Raw genomic sequence first — 22730 nt, 5'->3', positions numbered from 1 at the left:
GGGTCGAGAGCTTTAAGTTTCTCTGTGTCCACGTCACTAAGAAATTAACATGGTCCAGACACACCCACACAGTTGTGAAGAGGGCACGACAGCACCTCTTTCCCCTCAGAAGGCTGAAGATTTGGCACGGGCCCTCAGATCCTCAAAAAGTTAAACAGCTGCACCATTGACTGGCTGCATCACCGCTTGGTACGGCAACTGCAAGGCACCTGACCTCAAGGCGCTATAGAGAGTGGTGAGTACGGCCCGGTGCATCACTGGGGCCGAGCTCCCTGCCATCCAGGACCTCTATACCAGAAGGTGTCAGAGGAAGGCCCAAAACATTTTCAAAGATTCCAGCCCCCCAGGCCATAGATTGTTCTTTCTGCTACCGCACGACAAGCAGTACCAGTGCACAAAGTCTGGAACCAACACGACCCTGAACAGCGTATACCCCCAAGCCATGACAGCTAAATCAAATGGCTACCCAGACTATATGCATTTACCCTTTTTGCACTTACTCTCCTGCACTGACTCTACCCACACACTCAAACATATTTACACTGACTACCCAACACCCATACAACATATGCCCACACATAACACGAGCACACATGCATACTGACGCCACACACACTTTCACACTCACCACATACGCTGCTGCTACTGTCTATTATCTATCCTGTTGCCTAGTCACTTTACCCCTACCTATATGTACATACAGTGTGGAGAACAAGTATTTGATACATTGCCGATTTTGCAGGTTTTCCTACTTACAAAGCATGTAGAGGTCTGTAATTTTTATCATCATAGGTACACTTCAACTGTGAGAGACGGAATCTAAAACAAAAATCCAGAAAATCACATTGTATGATTTTTAAGTAATTAATTTGCATTTTATTGCATGACATAAGTATTTGATACATCAGAAAAGCAGAACTTAATATTTGGTACAGAAACCTTTGTTTGCAATTACAGAGATCATATGTTTCCTGTAGGTCTTGACCAGGTTTGCACACACTGCAGCAGGGATTTTGGCCCACTCCTCCATACAGACCTTCTCCAGATCCTTCAGGTTTCGGGGCTGTCGATGGGCAATACGGACTTTCAGCTCCCTCCAAAGATTTTCTATTGGGTTCAGGTCTGGAGACTGGCTAGGCCACTCCAGGACCTTGAGATGCTTCTTACGGAGCCACTCCTTAGTTGCCCTGGCTGTGTGTTTCGGGTCGTTGTCATGCTGGAAGACCCAGCCACGACCCATCTTCAATGCTCTTACTGAGGGAAGGAGGTTGTTGGCCAAGATCTCTCAATACATGGCCCCATCCATCCTCCCCTCAATACGGTGCAGTCGTCCTGTCCCCTTTGCAGAAAAGCATCCCCAAAGAATGATGTTTCCACCTCCATGCTTCACGGTTGGGATGGTGTTCTTGGGGTTGTACTCATCCTTCTTCTTCCTCCAAACACGGCGAGTGGAGTTTAGACCAAAAAGCTCAATTTTTGTCTAATCAGACCACATGACCTTCTCCCATTCCTCCTCTGGATCATCCAGATGGTCATTGGCAAACTTCAGACGGGCCTGGACATGCGCTGGCTTGAGCAGGGGGACCTTGCGTGCGATGCAGGATTTTAATCCATGACGGCGTAGTGTGTTACTAATGGTTTTCTTTGAGACTGTGGTCCCAGCTCTCTTCAGGTCATTGACCAGGTCCTGCCGTGTAGTTCTGGGCTGATCCCTCACCTTCCTCATGATCATTGATGCCCCACGAGGTGAGATCTTGCATGGAGCCCCAGACCGAGGGTGATTGACCGTCATCTTGAACTTCTTCCATTTTCTAATAATTGCCCCAACAGTTGTTGCCTTCCCACCAAGCTGCTTGCCTATTGTCCTGTAGCCCATCCCAGCCTTGTGCAGGTCTACAATTTTATCCCTGATGTCCTTACACAGCTCTCTGGTCTTGGCCATTGTGGAGAGGTTGGAGTCTGTTTGATTGAGTGTGTGGACAGGTGTCTTTTATACAGGTAACGAGTTCAAACAGGTGCAGTTAATACAGGTAATGAGTGGAGAACAGGAGGGCTTCTTAAAGAAAAACTAACAGGTCTGTGAGAGCCGGAATTCTTACTGGTTGGTAGGTGATCAAATACTTATGTCATGCAATAAAATGCAAATTAATTACTTAAAAATCATACAATGTGATTTTCTGGATTTTTGTTTTAGATTCCGTCTCTCACGGTTGAAGTGTACCTATGATAAAAATTACAGACCTCTACATGCTTTGTAAGTAGAAAAACCTGCAAAATCGGCAGTGTATCAAATACTTGTTCTCCCCACTGTAGCTACCTCAATTACCTCGTACCCCTGTACATCAACTCGGTACTGGTACTCCCTGTATATAGCCATGTTATTTTTTACTCATTACAATTTGTAAGTCGCTCTGGATAAGAGCGTCTGCTAAATGACTTAAATGTAAATAATTCACTGTGTATTTATTCCTTGTCACTATTTCTATTTTTTTATTTTTTATATTTACCTTTAACTCTGCATTGTTGGAAAAGTACCTGTAAGTAAGCATTTCACTGTTAGTCTACACCTGTTTACATATGACAAATAACATTTGATTTTATTATTATTGGATGGGTTAGATAGATGTAGCCAGAGCCATATATTAATTTAGAAATACATACATGGCTCTGGATGTAGCCAGTTATATCCCTCTACATAATTATATGGTCACCTCACCCAGTTTTAAAAATATGGATTTCTCCAAAAGTTCTCTCATGTACATACAAGGCCAATATTCAATCTACATTTCTGTGGTTCTGTATTTTGTTGTCACTGCACTTGTCTTTGGGATTTAGATGAGGGGAGAGGGACCTCTACTGGCCAACTATCAACATACAGCATTAACTATTAAAATGCAATACATGACCAAAAGTATGTGGGCACCTGCTCATCGACCATCTCATTCCAAAATCATGGGCATTAACATGGAGTTGGTCCCCCCTTTACTGCTATAACAGCCTCCACTCTCCTGGAAAGGCTTTCCACTAGATGTTGGAACATTGCGGCGGGGACTTGCTTCCATTCAGCCACAAGAGCATTAGTGAAGTCGTGCACTGATGTTGGGCGATTAGGCCTGGCTCACAGTCGGCGTTCCAATTCATCCCAAAGGTGTTCGATGGGGTTGAGGAGGTCAGGGCTCTGTGCAGGCCAGTCAAGTTCTTCCACAACGATCTCGGACCTCGCTTTGTGCACGGGGGCAATGTCATGCTGAAACAGGAAAGTGCCTTCCCCAAACAGTTGCCACAAAGTTGGAAGCACAGAATAGTCTAGAATGTCATTGTATGCTGTAGAGTTAATATTTCCCTTCACTGGAACTAAGGGGCCTAGCCCGAACCATGAAAAACAGCCCCAGACCATTATTCCTCCTCCATCAAAATGTGCAGTTGGCACTATGCATTGGGGCAGGTAGCGTTCTCCTGGCATCTGCCAAACCCAGATTTGTCAGTCAGACTGCCAGAAAGTGTGATTCATCACCCCAGAGAACACATTTCCACTGCTCCAGAGTCCAATGGCAGCGAGCTTTACATCACTCCAGCCGACACTTGGCATTGCACATGGTGATCTTAGACTTGTGTGCGGCTACTCAGCCATGGAAACCCATTTCACGAAGCTTCCGCCTAACAGTTCTTGTGCTGATGTTGCTTCCAGAGGCAGTTTGGAACTTGGTAGTGAGTGTTGCAACCAAGGACAGACGATTTTTTACGCGCTACGTGCTTCAGCGGTCCCGTTCTGTGAGCTTGTGTGGCCTACCACTTCGTGGCTGAGCCGTTGTTGCACCTAGACGTTTCCACTTCACAATAACAGCACTTACAGTTGACCAGGGCAGCTCTAGCAGGGCAGAAATTTGGCGAACTGACTTGTTGGAAAGGTGGCATCCTATGACGGTGCCATGTTGAAAGTCACTGAGCTTTTCAGTAAGGCCAGTCAACTGCCAATGTTTGTCTATAGAGATTGCATGGCGGTGTGCTCGATTTTATACACTTGTCAGCAACGGGTGGCTGAAATAGCCGAATCCACTACTTTCGTCCACATATTTTTGTATATATAGTGTATATGACCCCTGGAAGACTATCTTTTAAATCGCATACATTAGTCGCCTGCTATTTTATTTATTTCTGCATTTACCGTATCTTGTGTATCCATATGTAAAGCGCAATGTTTTCCTTTCCATTAGCTAAAACATCCATTCCATAACTATACATATTAGGGTGAAAAAGCATGATTCAGTTTAGGCTCTCTGTAATAGCCAAATTAGAGCCAAGGAAAAACATGTCCTGGCCAAAGGGGAAATTAATACCAGTAAGACTAAATACAGTGGTATTTAATGTTGACATTTAATATTCACTGTGACTACCAATTGAGTGAGTTAGTATTAATTGGTAGGTCAGTAGATAGTGTTTATATTGAGTAGCTTGGTTCGGGAAACCAGCTACAGATCACTGCAGTCTAATCTATTGTAGGAAATAACTAGAATAAAAAATATATATATTTCATAATTTAACTTTTTAGACATGTTAGTAATACATTTGTATTTCAAGAGAGGCCTGTATAATGTTGACAATTAATAGTTTGGAAGATCCCCATTTTATTTAATGAATACAGGAGGTATACATTCGAAGAGTAAAACATGCACTGTCTGTACATCTCCAACTCCCATGAGCCTTGGCAAATTACAAATTAACTGCCAAACTGTTAAATCACATTAAAAGGAAGATCTTATTCTATTTACACTACTTAATTACTAAAAACCAAAACAGTGCTTTATAAAACTCGAATAGCTTTTCTAACAGAGTATCAAAGGCAGGCGTGCATCCGAAAATGGCACCCTATTCACTATAAAATGGCCAACCCTGGTCAAAAAAGTAAACGACCTACGTAACGAATAGGGTGCCATTTCATTCACAGCCAGAGTGTCCAGGTAGCGGACAGGCTAGCATTAGTGAGTGGCTCATAGGTCAACGTGGTCCACTTCCTCCAGGGGAGGGTGTAGTAGAGCCTGGATGGAGCTGCGCCTGCCCCTGGTCTTCCTGCGGACGGCCCTGAGGGAGTCCGGAGAGGTGTGGGGCAGCCAGGCCAGGCCGGAACCGCTGTCCTCCAGGGTGCTGCTCTGGCTCTGGTTCCTCAGACTGCGGCGGACAGAACGATGCCCCCTGCGAGGGAGAGGCCGCAGCACGTCATCGATGCTGAACTCTTCCTGTGCCCAGGGGGGAAGGAGGGAGTCTGGGTAGGAGGTGGAGGCCTGTTCTGTAATGTTACCCAGCTCCATCTCTGACCCGTGGTTATCGTTCTCTACTTCCTGCCCTCTCTCCTCCACTGCCTCTGGCCCATTTGACTGGGGTGCCTGCTCCTCCTCTCTCTCCTCTATGACTGAGCTGGTGTATATAGAGCTCCTTCTACCCCTGGAGCGGCCCTGGCCCCGAGCTGCTCCTCTCTGCCCGCCTTTGTTTGGACTCTGTTCTACATGGCTCACTGCCTCCTGCTCTGAGGGAGCCACTGTGGTACTAACCTCATCTGGAGGAGGGCAGGGTGTAGTAGCATCAGTGTCTGCTCTAGCCGGACTATCCCCACTCCTACCTGCATCTGGTAGTGTGCCAGTGCATTGATCTGTATCTGTATCTACACGGGCTGAGGTACAGTGTGTATTAGGTTCACCCTCTCTGTTACCAGGTACTGTGTGTTTGGCTGGGCTGGACACGGAAAACTGAGTTGTTTCCGTTAGGTCTTGTTCTGCATCAGTGTTCTCTACCTCCTCCTCTGTCTCTTCACTGAGACAGTCATCAACAGGAACACTCACCTTCCTGCCCTTCCCTCTACCTCCTCTGCCTACTCTAATAATACTCTGCTCTTTGGTTCTGGAGGTCTTTGTTGGACCTGGCCGTCTTCTCCTGACCTGTGCTACTCTTCCAGTCCCAGAGCTGTCTGTGGTGGTGGAGCCCACAGGGCTCTGGCTGTCTACTGAAGGCCCATCAGAGGGCTCTGCAGCTGGGGTGGTGTCTTCTGGTGAGTCCTCACTGGCCGCGGGGCAGAAGCAGCTTCGCCTCAGGGCTGCAGCCGTGACCACTCCGGTGATGGGGTCACTGTTAATGTAATCTTCTAATAGGATGGAGTCTTCTTTGGCTGTGGCGGGAGGACACACAACATGGCTTACTACTGAACATGAAATATGTTAGAACGTTAATTAAATACCTTCAAATCACCTATAATTTCCATTCTCAGAACGTTAATAAAACCTCCCAGGAAAACTTTCAGCGAACCATAGTAAAATGTTCTCAGAACCTCCATGCAACCTGAAAAATGAAAGTTCCCAGAACAGGCAACATCTTAAAAAGGGCGGCAGATAGGCTAGCAGTTAAGAGCGTTGGGCCAGTAACCAAAAGGTCACTGGTTTGATTCCCCGAGGTGACTAGGTGAAAAATCTGTATTCGTGGGGATACTTGGGAGCAGATTTCCTTAATTGTTGTTGTTTTTGTTGCTGAATTCCTGGTGATTTTAGTCTTTTTAGACCAACAATTAATTCAATTTTTTTTTGTAAAAACTTTGGGGTACCAAAAAAATGGAATCGCTTGCGGGCCGGTTACCGACCCCTGATCTAAAGTATCTTCATAAGTGAGTGTGGGTGTAGTTCCTTGAGGTATACAGTGAACTCAACAGTGGAAGCCTGGCTCTCACCAATCATGTTAGATCAATGATTAGTTCATGGAAGGAATGATTCTTCCTGGGTATTCGAACAGAGCCTAACAGCTGTGTGCTTACCTGTGCGTCTGCAGTTGTGGGGATGTTGAGGAGAGTGGCTAAGGGAGGACAGGGTCTCCGTGATGGGGCTGAGGGTGGGGTTCTTGGATGCGTAGTCTCTCTTCCCGTACAGAGAACGGTCCACTGACTTCTTCCCAAAGCCACGCTTTGCTGAGTTCTAGAGAAACACAAACACAGTGAACACCCAAGCCGGTTTGTCCCATCCTTACAACCTTGCACTTCTCCTTGTTTACGTTTGTTTATTCATTGTTTTACTGTCATCTCTGAGGAATACAGTTATTACAACAAGTGTAGCTCAGTTGGTAGAGCACGGCACTTGTAAGCCAGGGTAGTGGGTTCGATTCCCAGAACCACCCATACGTAAAATGTATGCCCACATAACTAAGTCGCTTTGTATATAAGCGTCTGTTAAATGGCATATACTACAGTGCATTCGGAAAGTATTCAGACCCCTTGACTTTTTCCACTTTTTGTTCCGTTACAGCCTTATTCTAAAATGGATTAAATAAAAAATTGTACTTAATCTACCCACAATACCCCATAATGACAAAGTGAAAACAAGTGTAGACATTTTAGCAAATTTATCAAGGACAAAAATACCTTATTTACATAAGTATTCAGACCCTTTGCTATGAGACTCGAAATTGAGCTCAGGTGCATCCTGTTTCCATTGATCATCCTTGAGATGTTTCTACAACTTGATTGGAGTCCACCTGTGGTAAATTCAATTGATTGGACATGATTTGGAAAGGCACACACCTGTCTATATAAAGGTCCCACAGATGACAGTGCATGTCAGAGCAAAACCAAGCCATGAGATCGAAGGAATTGTCCGTAGAGCGCAGAGACAGGATTGTGTCGAGGCACAGATCTGGGGAAGGTAGCAAAAAATGTCTGCAGCATTGAAGGTCCCCAAGAACACAGTGGCCTCAATCATTCTTAAATGGAAGAAGTTTGGAACCACCAAGACTCTTCCTAGAGCTGGCCGCCAGGCCAAACTGAGCAATCGGGAGAAGGGCCTTGGTCAGGGAGGTGACCAAGAACCCAATGATCACTCTGACAGAGCTCCAGAGGTCATCTGTGGAGATGGGAGAACCTTCCAGAAGTTAGGGCTGTCCCCGACTAAACAAAAAAATATTTGGTGACCGAAAGTCATCTGTTCTTAAGACCAATCGACTGCTCAAAAATTTTAACTGTTTCTTTTTCTATATATAGGGTGTGTCTATGTGTTTTAATAAAATCAATTATGTGCATTGAGCTTGTCTGACACCTCAAGAGGGCGCCAGAGATCTAGATTACCAGAATAAAAAAATCTTAACCTGACCCAACTATTCTCCTCCCGCTCCTGCTGGCTTTCGCAGATTCTGCCATTACTCTCCTGAAGTTGCAGGTAATAGGCTACACGAGGAGTCAGCAACCTTTCTCATGTGGAATGCCAATTTATCTTACCACTTCTACCCATCTGCATGCCAGTTAAAGTTTCATATGCACATTTTCGTGAAACAGTTTCATTTAATATCTCAAAATCATTGTCATGTGGTTAATTCGAATTCTATCCAAATTTAAATGAAAATGATACAAACCTAAAAAGTAACTTCTATTGCCATTGCCAAATAGGTAAAAATAGCCTACATAAAGCCAACAAATAAAAACATTGTAGCCTGCAGGTAGAAATTATCCTGATTAAAAATAGATATCCTATAAAATCACATTGGCTACACATGGCCCGTCTGCATCGAACTTGAAACATTGTATCAACTATTAACTGGGTCTGGCCCAAAGCTTGAGCTAGTGAACTTGCAATATTGTATAAAATATTCTGGGTCCTCATTTTCCCACGCCAGTGAGCTCGGGACAGAGACAGCTGTAGGCTATTTGAGAAAGGGATAAGAAGCAGTGCTTGACTTGGGCAGTAACTCACCGGAGATGAGTACCAGCTCCTCAAATGTTCTACTGCTTGAGTTCCTGTTCCTCTTATAGAATATTAGCTCAAAAGTATTGTGGAGCTCCTGCCCCTATAAACAGTACCAGCACCCAAAATGAGTACCAGAACCTATTTCAGTCCAAGTCAAGCACTGATAAGAAGCCTATTTTATGACGTTTCCACTGGATCAGAGCATGACATTTTCCCCTTTCACGCTGAGTGGTTATCGAAAGGGAGAGAGCTGGAAAGAATTTTCAAATACAGTGAGGAACGATTGTAATTCTCAATGGATGTAAAAACAGACTTAATTTGCTTGCTGTTTGAGGTGAAGAAAACATTACTTTGAGAAGCTCCACAGGTCATTAGAGGTGGTGCGCTAAGCCAATCAGAAATACTATCAGATCCCCAAATGGGTACATTTACAGTTGAAGTCGGAAGTTTACATACACCTTAGCCAAATACATTTAAACTCAGTTTTTCACAATTCCTGACATTTAATCCTAGTAAAAATTCCCTGTCTTAGGTCAGTTAGGATCACCACTTTATTTTAAGAATGTGAAATGTCAGAATAATAGTAGAGAAAATGATTTATTTCAGCTATTATTTCTTTCATCACATTCCCAGTGGGTCAGAAGTTTACATACACTCAATTAGTATTTGGTAGCATTGCCTTTAAATTGTTTAACTTGGGTCAAACGTGTCGAGTAGCCTTCCACAAGCTTCCCACAATAAGTTGGGAGAACTTTGGCCCATTCCTCCTGACAGAGCTGGTGTAACTGAGTCAGGTTTGTAGGCCTCCTTGCTCGCACACACTTTTTCAGTTCTGCCCACAAATGTTCTATAGGATTGAGGTCAGGGTTTTGTGTTGGACACTCCAATACCTTGACTTTGTTGTCCTTAAGCCATTTTGCCACAACTTTGGAAGTGTGCTTGGGGTCATTGTCCATTTGGAAGGACCATTTGCGACCAATCTTTAACTTCCTGACTGATGTCTTGAGATGTTGCTTCAATATATCCACATAATTTTCCTTCCTCATGATGCCATCTATTTTGTGAAGTGCACCAGTCCCTCCTGCAGCAAAGCACCCCCACAGCATGATACTGCCACCCCCGTGCTTCACAGTTTGGATAGTGTTCTTCGGCTTGCAAGCAACCCCCTTTTTCCTCCAAACATAACGATGGTCATTATGGCCAAACGGTTCTATTTTTGTTTCATCAGACCAGAGGACATTTCTCCAAAAAGTACGAGCTTTGTCCCCATGTGCAGTTGCAAACCGTAGTCTGTGTTTTTTATGGCGGTTTTGGAGCAGTGGCTTCTTCCTTGCTGAGCGTCAATGTCGATATAGGACTTGTTTTACTGTGGATATAGATAATTTTGGACCTGTTTCCTCCAGCAACTTCACAAGGTCCTTTGCTGTTGTTCTGGAATTGATTTGCACTTTTCGCACCAAAGTATGTTCATCTCTAGGAGACAGAACGCGTCTCCTTCCTGAGCGGTATGACGGCTGCGTGGTCCCATGGTGTTTATACTTGCGTACTATTGTTTGTACAGATGAACGTGGTACCTTCAGGCGTTTAGAAATTGCTCCCAAGGATGAACCAGACTTGTGGAGGTCTACCATTTTTTTCAGAGGTCTTGGCTGATTTCTTTTGATTTTCCCATGATGTCAAGCAAAGAGGCACTGAGTTTGAAGGTAGGCCTTGAAATACATCCACAGGTATACCTCCAATTGACTCAAATGATGTCAATTAGCCTATCAGAAGCTTCTAAAGCCATGACATCATTTCCTGGAATTTTCCAAGCTGTTTAAAGGCACAGTGAACTTAGTGTATGTAAACTTCTGACCCACTGGAATTGTGATACAGTGAATTATAAGTGAAATAATCTGTCTGTAAACAATTGTTGGAAAAATTACATGCACAAAGTAGATGTCTTAACCGACTTGCCAAAACTATAGTTTGTTAACAAGAAATTTGTGGAGTGGTTGAAAAACTAGTTTTAATGACTCCAACCTAAGTGTATGTAAACTTCCGACATCAACTGTATATGCCTACATTTGCGCGCAGGCTAGGTAGCCTATAGGCCTACTTCTATGCGTGCGCATCCTTTCTCAACATTGACAGGAGCGCTCCAAACAAAATACTAAATTGACAGAACACCTAAATGGAATTAAATACACCAAAACTTGTTTCTCACAAGTGTAGCATACAGTGAGGGAAAAAAGTATTTGATCCCCTGCTGATTTTGTACGTTTGCCCACTGACAAAGAAATGATCAGTCTATAATTTTAATGGTAGGTTTATTTGTACAGTGAGAGACAGAATAACAACAAAAAAGTCCAGAAAAAACGCATGTCAAAAATGTTATAAATTGATTTGCATTTTAAATGAGGGAAATAAGTATTTGACCCCCTCTCAATCAGAAAGATTTCTGGCTCCCAGTTCTCTTTTATACAGGTAAAGAGCTGAGATTAGGAGCACACTCTTAAAGGGAGTGCTCCTAATCTCAGTTTGTTACCTGTATAAAAGACACCTGTCCACAGACGCAATCAATCAATCAGATTCCAAACTCTCCACCATGGCCAAGACCAAAGAGCTCTCCAAGGATGTCAGGGACAAGATTGTAGACCTACACAAGGCTGGAATGGGCTACAAGACCATCGCCAAGCAGCTTGGTGAGAAGGTGACAACAGTTGGTGCGATTATTCGCAAATGGAAGAAACACAAAATAACTGTCAATCTCCCTCGGCCTGGGGCTCCATGCAAGATCTCACCTCGTGGAGTTGCAATGATCATGAGAACAGTGAGGAATCAGCCCAGAACTACACGGGAGGATATTGTCAATGATCTCAAGGCAGCTGGGTCCATAGTCACCAAGAAAACAATTGGTAACACACTACACCGTGAAGGACTGAAATCGTGCAGCGCCCGCAAGGTTCCCCTGCTCAAGAAAGCACATATACAGGGCTGTCTGAAGTTTGCCAATGAACATCTGAATGATTCAGAGGAGAACTGGGTGAAAGTGTTGTGGTCAGATGAGACCAAAATCGAGCTCTTTGGCATCAACTCAGCTCGCCGTGTTTGGAGGAGGAGGAATGCTGCCTATGACCCCATGAACACCATCCCCACTGTCAAACATAGAGGTGGAAACATTATGCTTTGGGGGTGTTTTTCTGCTAAGGGGGCAGGACAACTTCACCGCATCAAAGGGACGATGGACGGGGACATGTACCGTCAAATCTTGGGTGAGAACCTCCTTCTCTCAGCCAGGGCATTGAAAATGGGTCGTGGATGGGTATTCCAGCATGACAATGACCCAAAACACACGGCCAAGGCAACAAAGGAGTGGCTCAAGAAGAAGCACATTAAGGTCCTGGAGTGGCCTAGCCAGTCTCCAGACCTTAATCCCATAGAAAATCTGTGGAGGGAGCTGAAGGTTCGAGTTGCCAAACGTCAGCCTCGAAACCTTAATGACTTGGAGAATCTTCTGCAAAGAGGAGTGGGACAAAATCCCTCCTGAGATGTGTGCAAACCTGGTGGCGAACTACAAGAAACATCTGACCTCTGTGATTGCCAACAAGGGTTTTGCCACCAAGTACTAAGTCAGGTTTTGCAGAGGGGTCAAATACTTATTTCCCTCATTAAAATGCAAATCAATTCATAACATTTTTGACATGCGTTTTTCTGGATTCTTTGTTGTTATTCTGTCTCTCACTGTTCAAATAAACCTACCATTAAAATTATAGACTGATCATGTCTTTGTCAGTGGGCAAATGTACAAAATCAGCAGGGGATCAAATACTTTTTTCCCCTCACTGTAGGTTGTGCACTCTGCAAACAATGTGTCCACTCCGGCAATGAGAACAGGAAGACTGGAATAATAATATTGAATGCATTAAAATAAATGGACGTAACCAAAGTAACAAACATATATACAGTGGGGAGAACAAGTATTTGATACACTGCCGATTTTGCAGGTTTTCCTACTTACAAAGCATGTAGAGGTCTGTAATTTTTATCATAGGTACACTTCAACTGTGAGAGACGGAATCTAAAACGAAAATCCAGAAAATCACATTGTGTGATTTTTAAGTAATTAATTTGCATTTTATTGCATGACATAAATATTTGATCACCTACCAACCAGTAAGAATTCCGGCTCTCACAGACCTGTTAGTTTTTCTTTAAGAAGCCCTCCTGTTCTCCACTCATTACCTGTATTAACTGCACCTGTTTGAACTCGTTACCTGTATAAAAGACACCTGTCCACACACTCAATCAAACATACTCCAACCTCTCCACAATGGCCAAGACCAGAGAGCTGTGTAAGGACATCAGGGATAAAATTGTAGACCTGCACAAGGCTGGGATGGGCTACAGGACAATAGGCAAGCAGCTTGGTGAGAAGGCAACAACTGTTGGCGCAATTATTAGAAAATGGAAGAAGTTCAAGATGACGGTCAATCACCCTCGGTCTGGGGCTCCATGCAAGATCTCACCTCGTGGGGCATCAATGATCATGAGGAAGGTGAGGGATCAGCCCACTAAGCAGGTAGCTTAGTGGTTAAGAGCGTTGTGCCAGTAATCTAAAGGTCGCTGGTTCTAATCCCCGAGCAGACTAGGTGAAAAATCTGTCAATGTGCCCATGAGCAAGGCACTTAACCCTAATTGCTCCTGTAAGTCGCTCTGGATAAGAGCGTCTGCTAAATGACAACAAAAAAAAAGCAGGACCTGGTCAATGACCTGAAGAGAGCTGGGACCACAGTCTCAAAGAAAACCATTAGTAACACACTACGCCGTCATGGATTAAAATCCTGCAGCGCACGCAAGGTCCCCCTGCTCAAGCCAGCGCATGTCCAGGCCCGTCTGAAGTTTGCCAATGACCATCTGGATGATCCAGAGGAGGAATGGGAGAAGGTCATTTGGTCTGATGAGATCAAATTTGAGCTTTTTGGTCTAAACTCCACTCGCCGGGTTTGGAGGAAGAAGGATGAGTACAACCCCAAGAACACCATCCCAACCGTGAAGCATGGAGGTGGAAAAATCATTCTTTGGGGATGCTTTTCTGCAAAGGGGACAGGACGACTGCACCGTATTGAGGGGAGGATGGATGGGGCCATGTATCGCGAGATCTTGGCCAACAACCTCCTTCCCTCAGTAAGAGCATTGAAGATGGGTCGTGGCTGGGTCTTCCAGCATGACAACGACCCGAAACACACAGCCAGGGCAACTAAGGAGTGGCTCCGTAAGAAGCATCTCAAGGTCCTGGAGTGGCCTAGCCAGTCTCCAGACCTGAACCCAATAGAAAATCTTTGGAGGGAGCTGAAAGTCCGTATTGCCCAGCGACAGCCCCGAAACCTGAAGGATCTGGAGAAGGTCTGTATGGAGGAGTGGGCCAAAATCCCTGCTGCAGTGTGTGCAAACCTGGTCAAGACCTACAGGAAACGTATGATCTCTGTAATTGCAAACAAAGGTTTCTGTACCAAATATTAAGTTCTGCTTTTCTGATGTATCAAATACTTATGTAATGCAATAACATGCAAATTAATTACTTAAAAATCATACAATGTGATTTTCTGGATTTTTGTTTTAGATTCCGTCTCTCACAGTTGAAGTGTACCTATGATAAAAATTACAGACCTCTACATGCTTTGTAAGTAGGAAAACCTGAAAAATCGGCAGTGTATCAAATACTTGTTCTCCCCACTGTGTGTGTGTGTGTATATATATATATATATATATATAATTATTATTTTTTGTTACTGCTCGACTAAAACAAATCTGGGTCGACCAACAGCCTAACGACCAAACAATCGACCAGTCGACTAATTGGGGTCAGTCCTACCAGAAGGACAACCATCTCTGCAGCACTCCACCAATCAGGCCTTTATGGTAGAGTGGCCAGACGGAAGCCACTCCTCAGTAAAAGGCACAAGACAGCCCGCTTGGAGTTTGCCAAAAGGTACCTAAAGGACTCTCAGACCATGAGAAACAAGATTCTCTGGTCTGATGAAACGAAGATTGAACTCTTTGGCCTGAATGCCAAGCGTCACATCTGGAGGAAACCTGGCACCACCCCTACGGTGAAGTATGGTGGTGGCAGCATCATGCTGTGGGGATGTTTTTCAGCGGCAGGGACTGGAAAGACTAGTCAGGATCGAGGGAAAGATGAACGGAGCAAAGTACAGAGAGATCCGTGATGAAAACCTGCTTCAGAGCGCTCAGGACATCAGACTGGGGCGAAGGTTCACTATTCAACAGGACAACGACCCTAAGCACACAGACAAGACAATGCAGGAGTGGCTTCAGGACAAGTCTCTAAATATCCTTGAGTGGCCCAACCAGAGCACAGACTTAAACCTGATCGAACATCTCTGGAGAGACCTGAAAATAGCTTCGCAGCAAAGCTCCCCATCTAGCCTGACAGAGCTTGAGAGGGTCTGCAGAGAAGAATGGGAGAAACTCCCCAAATACAGGTGTGCCAGACTTGTAGCGTCATATCCAATAAGACTCGAGGCTGTAATCACTGCCAAAGGTGTTTCAACAAAGTACTGAGTAAAGGGTCTGAATACTTATGTAAATGTGATATTTCAATTTTTTTATACATTTGCAAACATTTCTAAAAACCTGTTTTTGCTTTGTCATTATTGGGTATTGTGTGTAGATTGATGAGGGGAAAAAACAATTTAATCCATTTTAAAATAAGGCTGTAATGTAACAAAATGTGGAAAAAGTCAAGGGGTCTGAATACTTTCCGAATGGACTGTATATATTATTATTATTATTATTATAATAACAACAATCACAGTAGACTAGCTTCTTTGGCCCCTCGAAATGCTAATTCCTGTCGTGTTCAGAACTAAAGTAAATCCCACAAGTACTCCAAACACCACCTTCTTGTAAATGAAGTTCAATTCTTGCAGAAATTTGAATAAAGTAACCACCCTTGAGCGTGAGAAAGGCAGATTGACTGTGGCTTACAATGAGGCAAGTAGCTTGGTGTATGTAATACCTCCCTGAGGCTTAGCTCACTGTACTACCCACAGCCACAGTCTGTAATAGTCTAAGTCTCTGTAGAGAAAGTAAATGGATGAGCAGAGCCCAGACTGACCTTCATCCTCCCACAGGCAGACTTGGCAGCCGTACGAGACGACCTCTTCTTCACAGGCTCACTCTTCTCCTCTGGTTGCTGAAAGAACAGAGATGGAGATAGATAAGAGATAGAGAAAAGTGAGATATATGAAGAGGGAAAAACATGAAGATACATAGATATACAGGTAGATAGAGAGAGAGATAGAGGTGGCATTAGGATAGGATCTATTTGGATACACTCACAAGCTCTTCCATTCATATTAACCCTAGATCATCAGATTAAGATAATATTTTTACTATGATAATATTGGTCCAGAGATAATCGTATCTAATTGGTGTGTAAGTGGTGGGAATGAGGATATCCTGTTCAGTGAATGAGTGGTGTTACCAGACCTTTCTCTTTCTGCTGCGAGAGCGGGTTGTGGCGGCTGGTTCTGGCTCCAGGGCAGGAGCAGGCACTGGGGCAGGGTCAGGCACTGGGGCAACATCTACAGCAAACACACCTCCGCTCTCATTTGCCCTCACTGACACCCCTGTAAACACTGTAAACCAATGACTTGAGGCTGAGGAGTAGAGGTGCTGTTACATAAGGGGAGAGAGTGAGAGGTGGGTGGAATAAAATCTGAAGTCTGACCCTGCGTCCCAAATAGCACCCTATTCCCTATATAGTGCACTACATAGGAAATAGGGTGTAATTTGAGACGCAGCACGGGTCTGAACTGAAGTAACTAGATCTCACCTGGCATTTCCTCACAAACAGAGTCCTCCTCTTGAAAAGCTGAGGTCAGATCCAGAGATCGATTCTCCAGCTCTGGAAATACATACAGCAAGTGACAACAATGTGAAGTTTTACACAGAGCTTGACTAGAAACATAGCTTCCTCTCAGCAATGATCACTGTTCAACAACCAACCTGCATTGTCCATCCATGAACTGTCAACATCTTCTTCCATTGAAGGGAAAGGGATCTGAGGGCATAGAGAATTACTGCATTATTTCCATGGTCAATAACTAACCCACATGCTGGATTACCAGAAAGAACATTGATTGGTCGTACTCATTAGGGAATGCTGTAGCAAAACGTTTGGCAACGGAAAACAAGCGTTTCTTATTGGAAGTTCAGGTAGTCCCTTCCTGTTTCAGTACCCGTCTGCTTCCATTTGGTGCCTAATGAATACGACCCTGGCCTCATCATTTTGGGGCAGGTCAATCACTGTGTTGGTGAGTGACAGGTACCTTTCCCTGAGTGTGGGTGCTCTCCTGTTCCCCACAGCAGGGCCCCATAGTGAGGGGTGGGGAGGCTCCAGTCAGAGAGGGGCTACTGAAGTCCGGCTGGGCCAGGGTTAGGGGGGTCCTCTGGGGGGTCTTCAGCAGTGACCTCAGCTGGGACCCACCGGCAGATGTTGGGGCGCGGGCCGGGGTTCCCCCCTTCCGTAGAGGGGTGCTGGGTGGCAGGTTCTTGTCAAAGAGCTCAGGTGGCAGCAGGATCCCGAAACGTACCTGCTTCTTCTTCATAGTGGAGTTAACGTTACCACCATCAGCTTTATCTAAAGGACAAATAAATATTGTTTACTCATCAACATCACTTGACCATCATAACAGCTTCATTCAACCTACTGCTTCTCTTACAGAAAAATGTTAGCGGGTGATGAATCATAAACAACAGCCGTTGCTGCTCTCAGAAATAACATTTTTCCTGCCTCAGTTTTTGCTTAGTCAATATTATCTGTAGTATGCTTAGCTTGCACTGTGCTTCAAAGCTTGATAAAGATTAAAGGATAGGTTCCTCTATAACAACACAGAGGGGAGCAGCATATTTACCAGTGGGGTTCATCTCCAGAAGAGATGGCATGGGGAACAGCGGGGGCAGAGTTGTCCTGACTCGTCCTGAATGCAAAACCAGAGGTTGGCTGGGGCTGTGCAGTTCAAATGAGCACTCCTGTGGGGTGAGAGGGAACCAAAGATAATGTTTGAGAGCCAGGCAGGAACCTGGGGTGAGAGTAGCAGTTGTGTTGGCTGCAGAACTGTGAGGGCTTCACAGAGAGAAGAGGAGACTCGGGCCCTGGACCAAAGTGTTTTTTTTTTTTTTCACACCAGTTAAGTTGACACTACATAGGGAATAGGGTGCCATTTGGAACACAGATTGGTGTGTGTGTGGATGAGGCTAGATGAAATATTACCTGGTCCTGCTCCTCCTTGGTGGGAGTGCAGTGCTGCTGCTTCATAGGAGAGGACTGGGGCTGTGGCTCGCCCTGGGTGATCTGTGACACAGCATCAGTATGCAGGGCTGGTGACTGAGACACACTAGCAGGTTCTACAGTGAGAGCTGGCTGATGGTCCTTGTTCTGGACAACTGCAACCTGAGGAGGTGTTCATTATGGGTTAGTGGTTGTCAGGACATTGTGGTCACAGTATAATGGTTAATAATAATACATTTAGTTTATAACGACTTTTCAATATTTCTTACCAGTTGCTCAACATGTACACGCCAAAGTTGCAAAAAACACACCAACAGATTCAGAATGGTTTGCCAAGTTATATTAGTCATTTAACAGACAGAGAAATGTTTTTCCAGTGTGATGAGGTTACCTCCTTGTTCTGTTGCTGCTTCAATGTGGTGGCAGTGCGTTTGAGGACAGGAGTGGTGGCCTCCCTAATCTCTTCCACACACTCCCCCAGAGGGCGTGTTGTGCAGCGCCTCTTACTGGGTGGGGAAGTCAGAGAGGGATGCTGGCTCACTGGGGACTTGTTCTCCTTCCCACCACTGTAACCATCATAGCTCCACCCATCTGAGAGTTAAGACAACACCCATCAACAACTACAGCCCAGAATAGAAAACTCTTACAGAATATACTAAAAGGGTCAATCTGTAGTATCTGGATGAGACATTTTCAGGAGCTCCAAAAACATTACACACGAAAAAATTTGGTTTCTCCATGCCCTCACAGAACTATAACGCATACATTAAAACTTAAAAGCTGCTACACATAGGATTTTTATTTTTTGCATTGTAATTTCAGAAAACGTCCTTAATATATCTGCTGCTAATAGTGGAATGATAATGTTTCACAGTATTACTTACCGGCCAGTGTTGTGATTGAGAAAACAAGCACTGAATAGTGTAGACAATCATTGTACCACAAACTGAAATTCAGTGAACAGTGTAGAATTTTAGCAACCAGGAAATGACAGAACAGCTTTCCCAGTTTGACAACCAATTCCGCTCCTTTCGGAGAAATCAATAGGCGAATATCACAGCCAATCACAACACTGGTGGGTAAGTAATACTGAGAAACACTATCATTCCACTATTAGCGCCATATACTGTATATTATGGACATTTTCTGAAATTACTATGCAAAAAATATTTTACAAATCCTGTGTGTAGCACCTTTAAACATTTTTTTGGGGAAAAAGTCCAGCACAATCACACAACTTTTAAATAGTATACTCAGACAAAGCACCAATTAAAGTTCATGTAATAATAAGTGATTAATAAATGATTTATCCTTTTTCATTGAAGCAGACTCACCACCAGACAGAACATCTCTTGTCTTGATGCATCCCCCTGTGTGATTGTCCTGTTTTGGCACTGCTTCATTCTCCTCCACATTCATAATGCTCTGGAAGATGGCCATCTTCTGCTTTAGAGTAGATGGGCCTCTGGGAAAGAAGGGGATGGCTTGGGTGTCCTACAAAGAGAGAGAAAAGGAGAAATACATGGTAAACACAAATGGTTTCAAATTTTGTGATGCAATTGGTTAACCTCTTTTCAACTACAGATGCATTGTAGCAAGAGAGACAGTTTATAGACTTGTCATAAATGTAATTGGCTCTAACTAGGAGCATTATAGCTCCAACTCAGATTAACACAAACAGTCTGAGTATGATCATGCATGAGCAAACTCATCTCACCTGTGGTGTTGTGGGGGGAGTTTTCCTCCTTCGATGGGCTATGTAGCGGATTAGGGAGTTGGTCTCTGGTGAACTCTGTACCCCAACATTGCACCTCCGCTTCGCCTTCAGCTGAGCCAGACAAGATTTTTCTGGGGAAAGACAATAGATGCACCATTCAACAGGACATTCTTGATTCAGAAAAACAAACAATGGAATTGTGTCTTGACAAAGCAATGTGTAGACCTAGAACATATAGCTAGCTACAGTGCCCAGATAAATATTTGTGTTTAGGGTTATAATAATGAGTTAATTGCAGGGTAAAGTCAGAAATAGCAGTGGACCCAGTGGAATGATGTCAACAGTCAACTCATTTCTTCTGTCTGAATTACCTTTGACGTTAGAAGATAGCGTCAACCTCTGGGTGGAGATACCCAGTTCGGAGGGTGTAAACTGGGAGAAATCCAAGCGTGATGTGATGTTGCTCATAGGAGAAAGACACGAGGCCTCCAGTAGAGTCAACTTTTCAGTTCCCTCAACGTTGTCCATTTTCAGCCCTGAACTTAACGTTAGCTACCTTCAACTGAAATTATTGGAAGCACCTTAAGAGGGATCTGTCATCTGAACCAAGATATCACTCAACTGTTGTCAATAACAGTTGATAAAATTGTGTCGATAATGCAAAAAGCAAGTAGGGTGACAGACCAAGCAACGACTGATGTTCACACAAAAGTTAAAACAAGTGTTTGCGAGCAGAGTTTATGTGACAGGCGTTTGTAGCTTGAAAGTTATTGAAGCTATGCATCCAACAAGCACATATTAAAACGTAGTTAACAAAGCCATTTAACACCTTTATAAACCAACTTTGACGTTAGCGAAATACAAGCTCACATTTACGTTACAAACTGGCAAATTAACAAAGCTAACGTTAGCTCAGAGTTTCTTGGCCAGCTAGTTAGCTAGCTAACGTTAACAATACATTCACTGAATCGACAAACATATTACCTTCTATTACGAATGTTTTTTTTTTTAATGTTATAATATCCACCCTTATGAATCCAACTAGCCCTATCGAAATAGATCAGCGACCATAATAACAAGCTAGGTAAATGACTAGCTAGCTACAACGAAACCGTTTTCCAGCTAGCTGACAGCTAACATGCTATAGCTGGCTAGCTAGCCTAGGTCCCTAGCGTAATTTTCAAATTGCACACCACTCACAGTAGCCGTGGCACGAATATCCTTCCGCGACTCAAATAAATGCTAAAACCTTGTTGAACGTAAACATGTCCTACAAAATCATTACATGTACGTTTAACAAACTCAAAAACAAACTAAAAAACGTTTGCATTCAAACATATCAAAATACTGAGATAAAGCGATAGTTATCGACATTTGGGGACTATTTCTTATGTCTACAAGAAGGATGTAATTTCATAGGAACTGGCCAATGAATGTGAAAACATATGTCACGTGTCTCTTCAATATCCAATGAATCACATTTGATTTAACGCTCCAAAATTAGTCCCTAAGCGCTCTAAATAAGTATGAACAGCTCAAGTTTTCCAATTTCTTCCCCAAAACAAATCAAAGCTAAAGAAACGTCACGATTGTTCAGAAATACAGTGGTATTTTCATGCACTCTTCTTTGTATTACAACTTAGTCTCACATAGCCTATATAATAACTCTAAAATGTCAAGAAATTGTTATGAAAACTCTGGATTGGTTAGATGAATTGGTCCCTCTCCTGATAGGCCCTACTCTGACTCGTCTGCTGCTACTCATACAGAGTTGTACTGTTTATTTCTCCTCAGTCTGTTCACAGTTGACTTGATAATTGCCTCCTCTAATCTGTCAGCCAGACAAACATCTTTATGCATTTACCTTCTCCAAACAGGGAAGGGAGAGTTTGTGTGCCTATCTCTGTAGTATTTGTCTGTGAGTACAAGACCAAGGAAGTGCAGGATTGTTGGAAGAAAGACTACAGAAAGTCTGATGTACTGTTTTCTTCCTTCCGCTCATTATCTCTCCCTCCGACCCTCCCTCTACAGCATATCTGTTAGATTAATTTGTATTTTAAGAATAATGACTAAAGGATTTCACCCCAAATACAGTATAAATGTGTGAACTGTGTTAGAATTATAATGTGTTGTCAACCTACTAACAGAGGGGGGCGGGACTAAACATTCCAGGGTGAAGGGGACTGAGGAAACAGGTTACAGGGGGCCTCCTAGAGGTGGGCGGAGCAGGGTGCCTTTGTGTGTCGAGGTATAAAACAGGAGTGTATGTGTTTTGGGCGCCAGAGCTCTCCATGAATAAAGATACAGATAATCCTTGTGGGTTGTGGACCTTGAATCATTTATGATTAAAACCAGAGCCTTACAACCTCTGGTAATGATTCAAGCTTAGGTTGAATTAGAGATAGAAATTCTCGTAACAGTGTGGTCCTTCGAGCCGGATCTTAAATACGTCTTTGTCGTTCTAGAAACACCGAAACCGTGCACGGGCGGATGATTGCATCCGTGGAGAATAGTCCTGGCCTTCGACGTTAAGGTTATAAACAGGCCGGTGATTACTCTTATGAACGATAAAGACGTTAACGAGTTTGAAAAAGCATTTAAATCCAAACTGCAAGGAAAAGGTCAGTAATTTTTATTCATTGATTTTGGTGAAATGATTTGAACTTCTATAAGAATAGTGATTCTTGTGGAGGGCAGAGAATAGTTACCAAAATCGCAAAGGAGAATAATTCTGGGAATTATTACTAAACAAGGAGGGTCCGTAATTGACCCTAGTTAAATAGCTATTACCAAAATAATCTAGTCCGAAATGACACGGGGTGAAAGGCCATCACCAATGTAAATTAGTTTTTATTGAGACTGTGCTGGGTACAGTGCTACGATAAACAGGGAAAGGGATGATTTTTGTCGTGTGCTATGGATACATAAAACAGGTCAAAAGTCACGTAAACAACTGGGGATTTGCTAGAACTCTGTCTGTTTCATGAAACTGGAGCAGTTACGACCT

At 43.7% G+C, this 22730-nt stretch overlaps 1 protein-coding gene across 4 annotated transcripts; it reads right to left on the bottom strand.

Annotated features, from left to right (window-relative positions):
• Nucleotides 1-4605: 4605 nt before the first annotated feature.
• Nucleotides 4606-21027, bottom strand: cdca2 (cell division cycle associated 2). 4 transcript variants are annotated; one of them, XM_041835766.2, is made up of 14 exons: nucleotides 20708-21025; nucleotides 20095-20285; nucleotides 19724-19854; nucleotides 19341-19500; nucleotides 18398-18597; nucleotides 17989-18168; nucleotides 17630-17747; nucleotides 17045-17355; nucleotides 16722-16776; nucleotides 16549-16620; nucleotides 16203-16351; nucleotides 15829-15906; nucleotides 6794-6950; nucleotides 4606-6157 (listed from the first exon to the last, which is right to left on the bottom strand). In XM_041835766.2, exons 2-14 carry the CDS (start codon nucleotides 20249-20251, stop codon nucleotides 4989-4991), a joined length of 2937 nt encoding a protein of 978 aa, XP_041691700.2. In that variant the 5' UTR covers nucleotides 20252-20285; nucleotides 20708-21025; the 3' UTR covers nucleotides 4606-4988. The 4 variants fall into 4 exon arrangements, with proteins under 4 accessions (XP_041691700.2, XP_041691701.2, XP_041691702.2 ...); XM_041835767.2 differs by having other exon boundaries at nucleotides 16203-16342; nucleotides 20095-21027; XM_041835768.2 differs by having other exon boundaries at nucleotides 16203-16297; nucleotides 20095-21027.
• Between the last annotated feature and the right edge of the window lie 1703 nt (nucleotides 21028-22730).

This window comes from Coregonus clupeaformis, chromosome 18 (assembly GCF_020615455.1).
Source record: "Coregonus clupeaformis isolate EN_2021a chromosome 18, ASM2061545v1, whole genome shotgun sequence".
NCBI lineage: Eukaryota > Metazoa > Chordata > Actinopteri > Salmoniformes > Salmonidae > Coregonus > Coregonus clupeaformis.
Note: the sequence above shows the minus strand (reverse complement) of the source record. Positions and strands in the feature narration are given on the sequence as shown.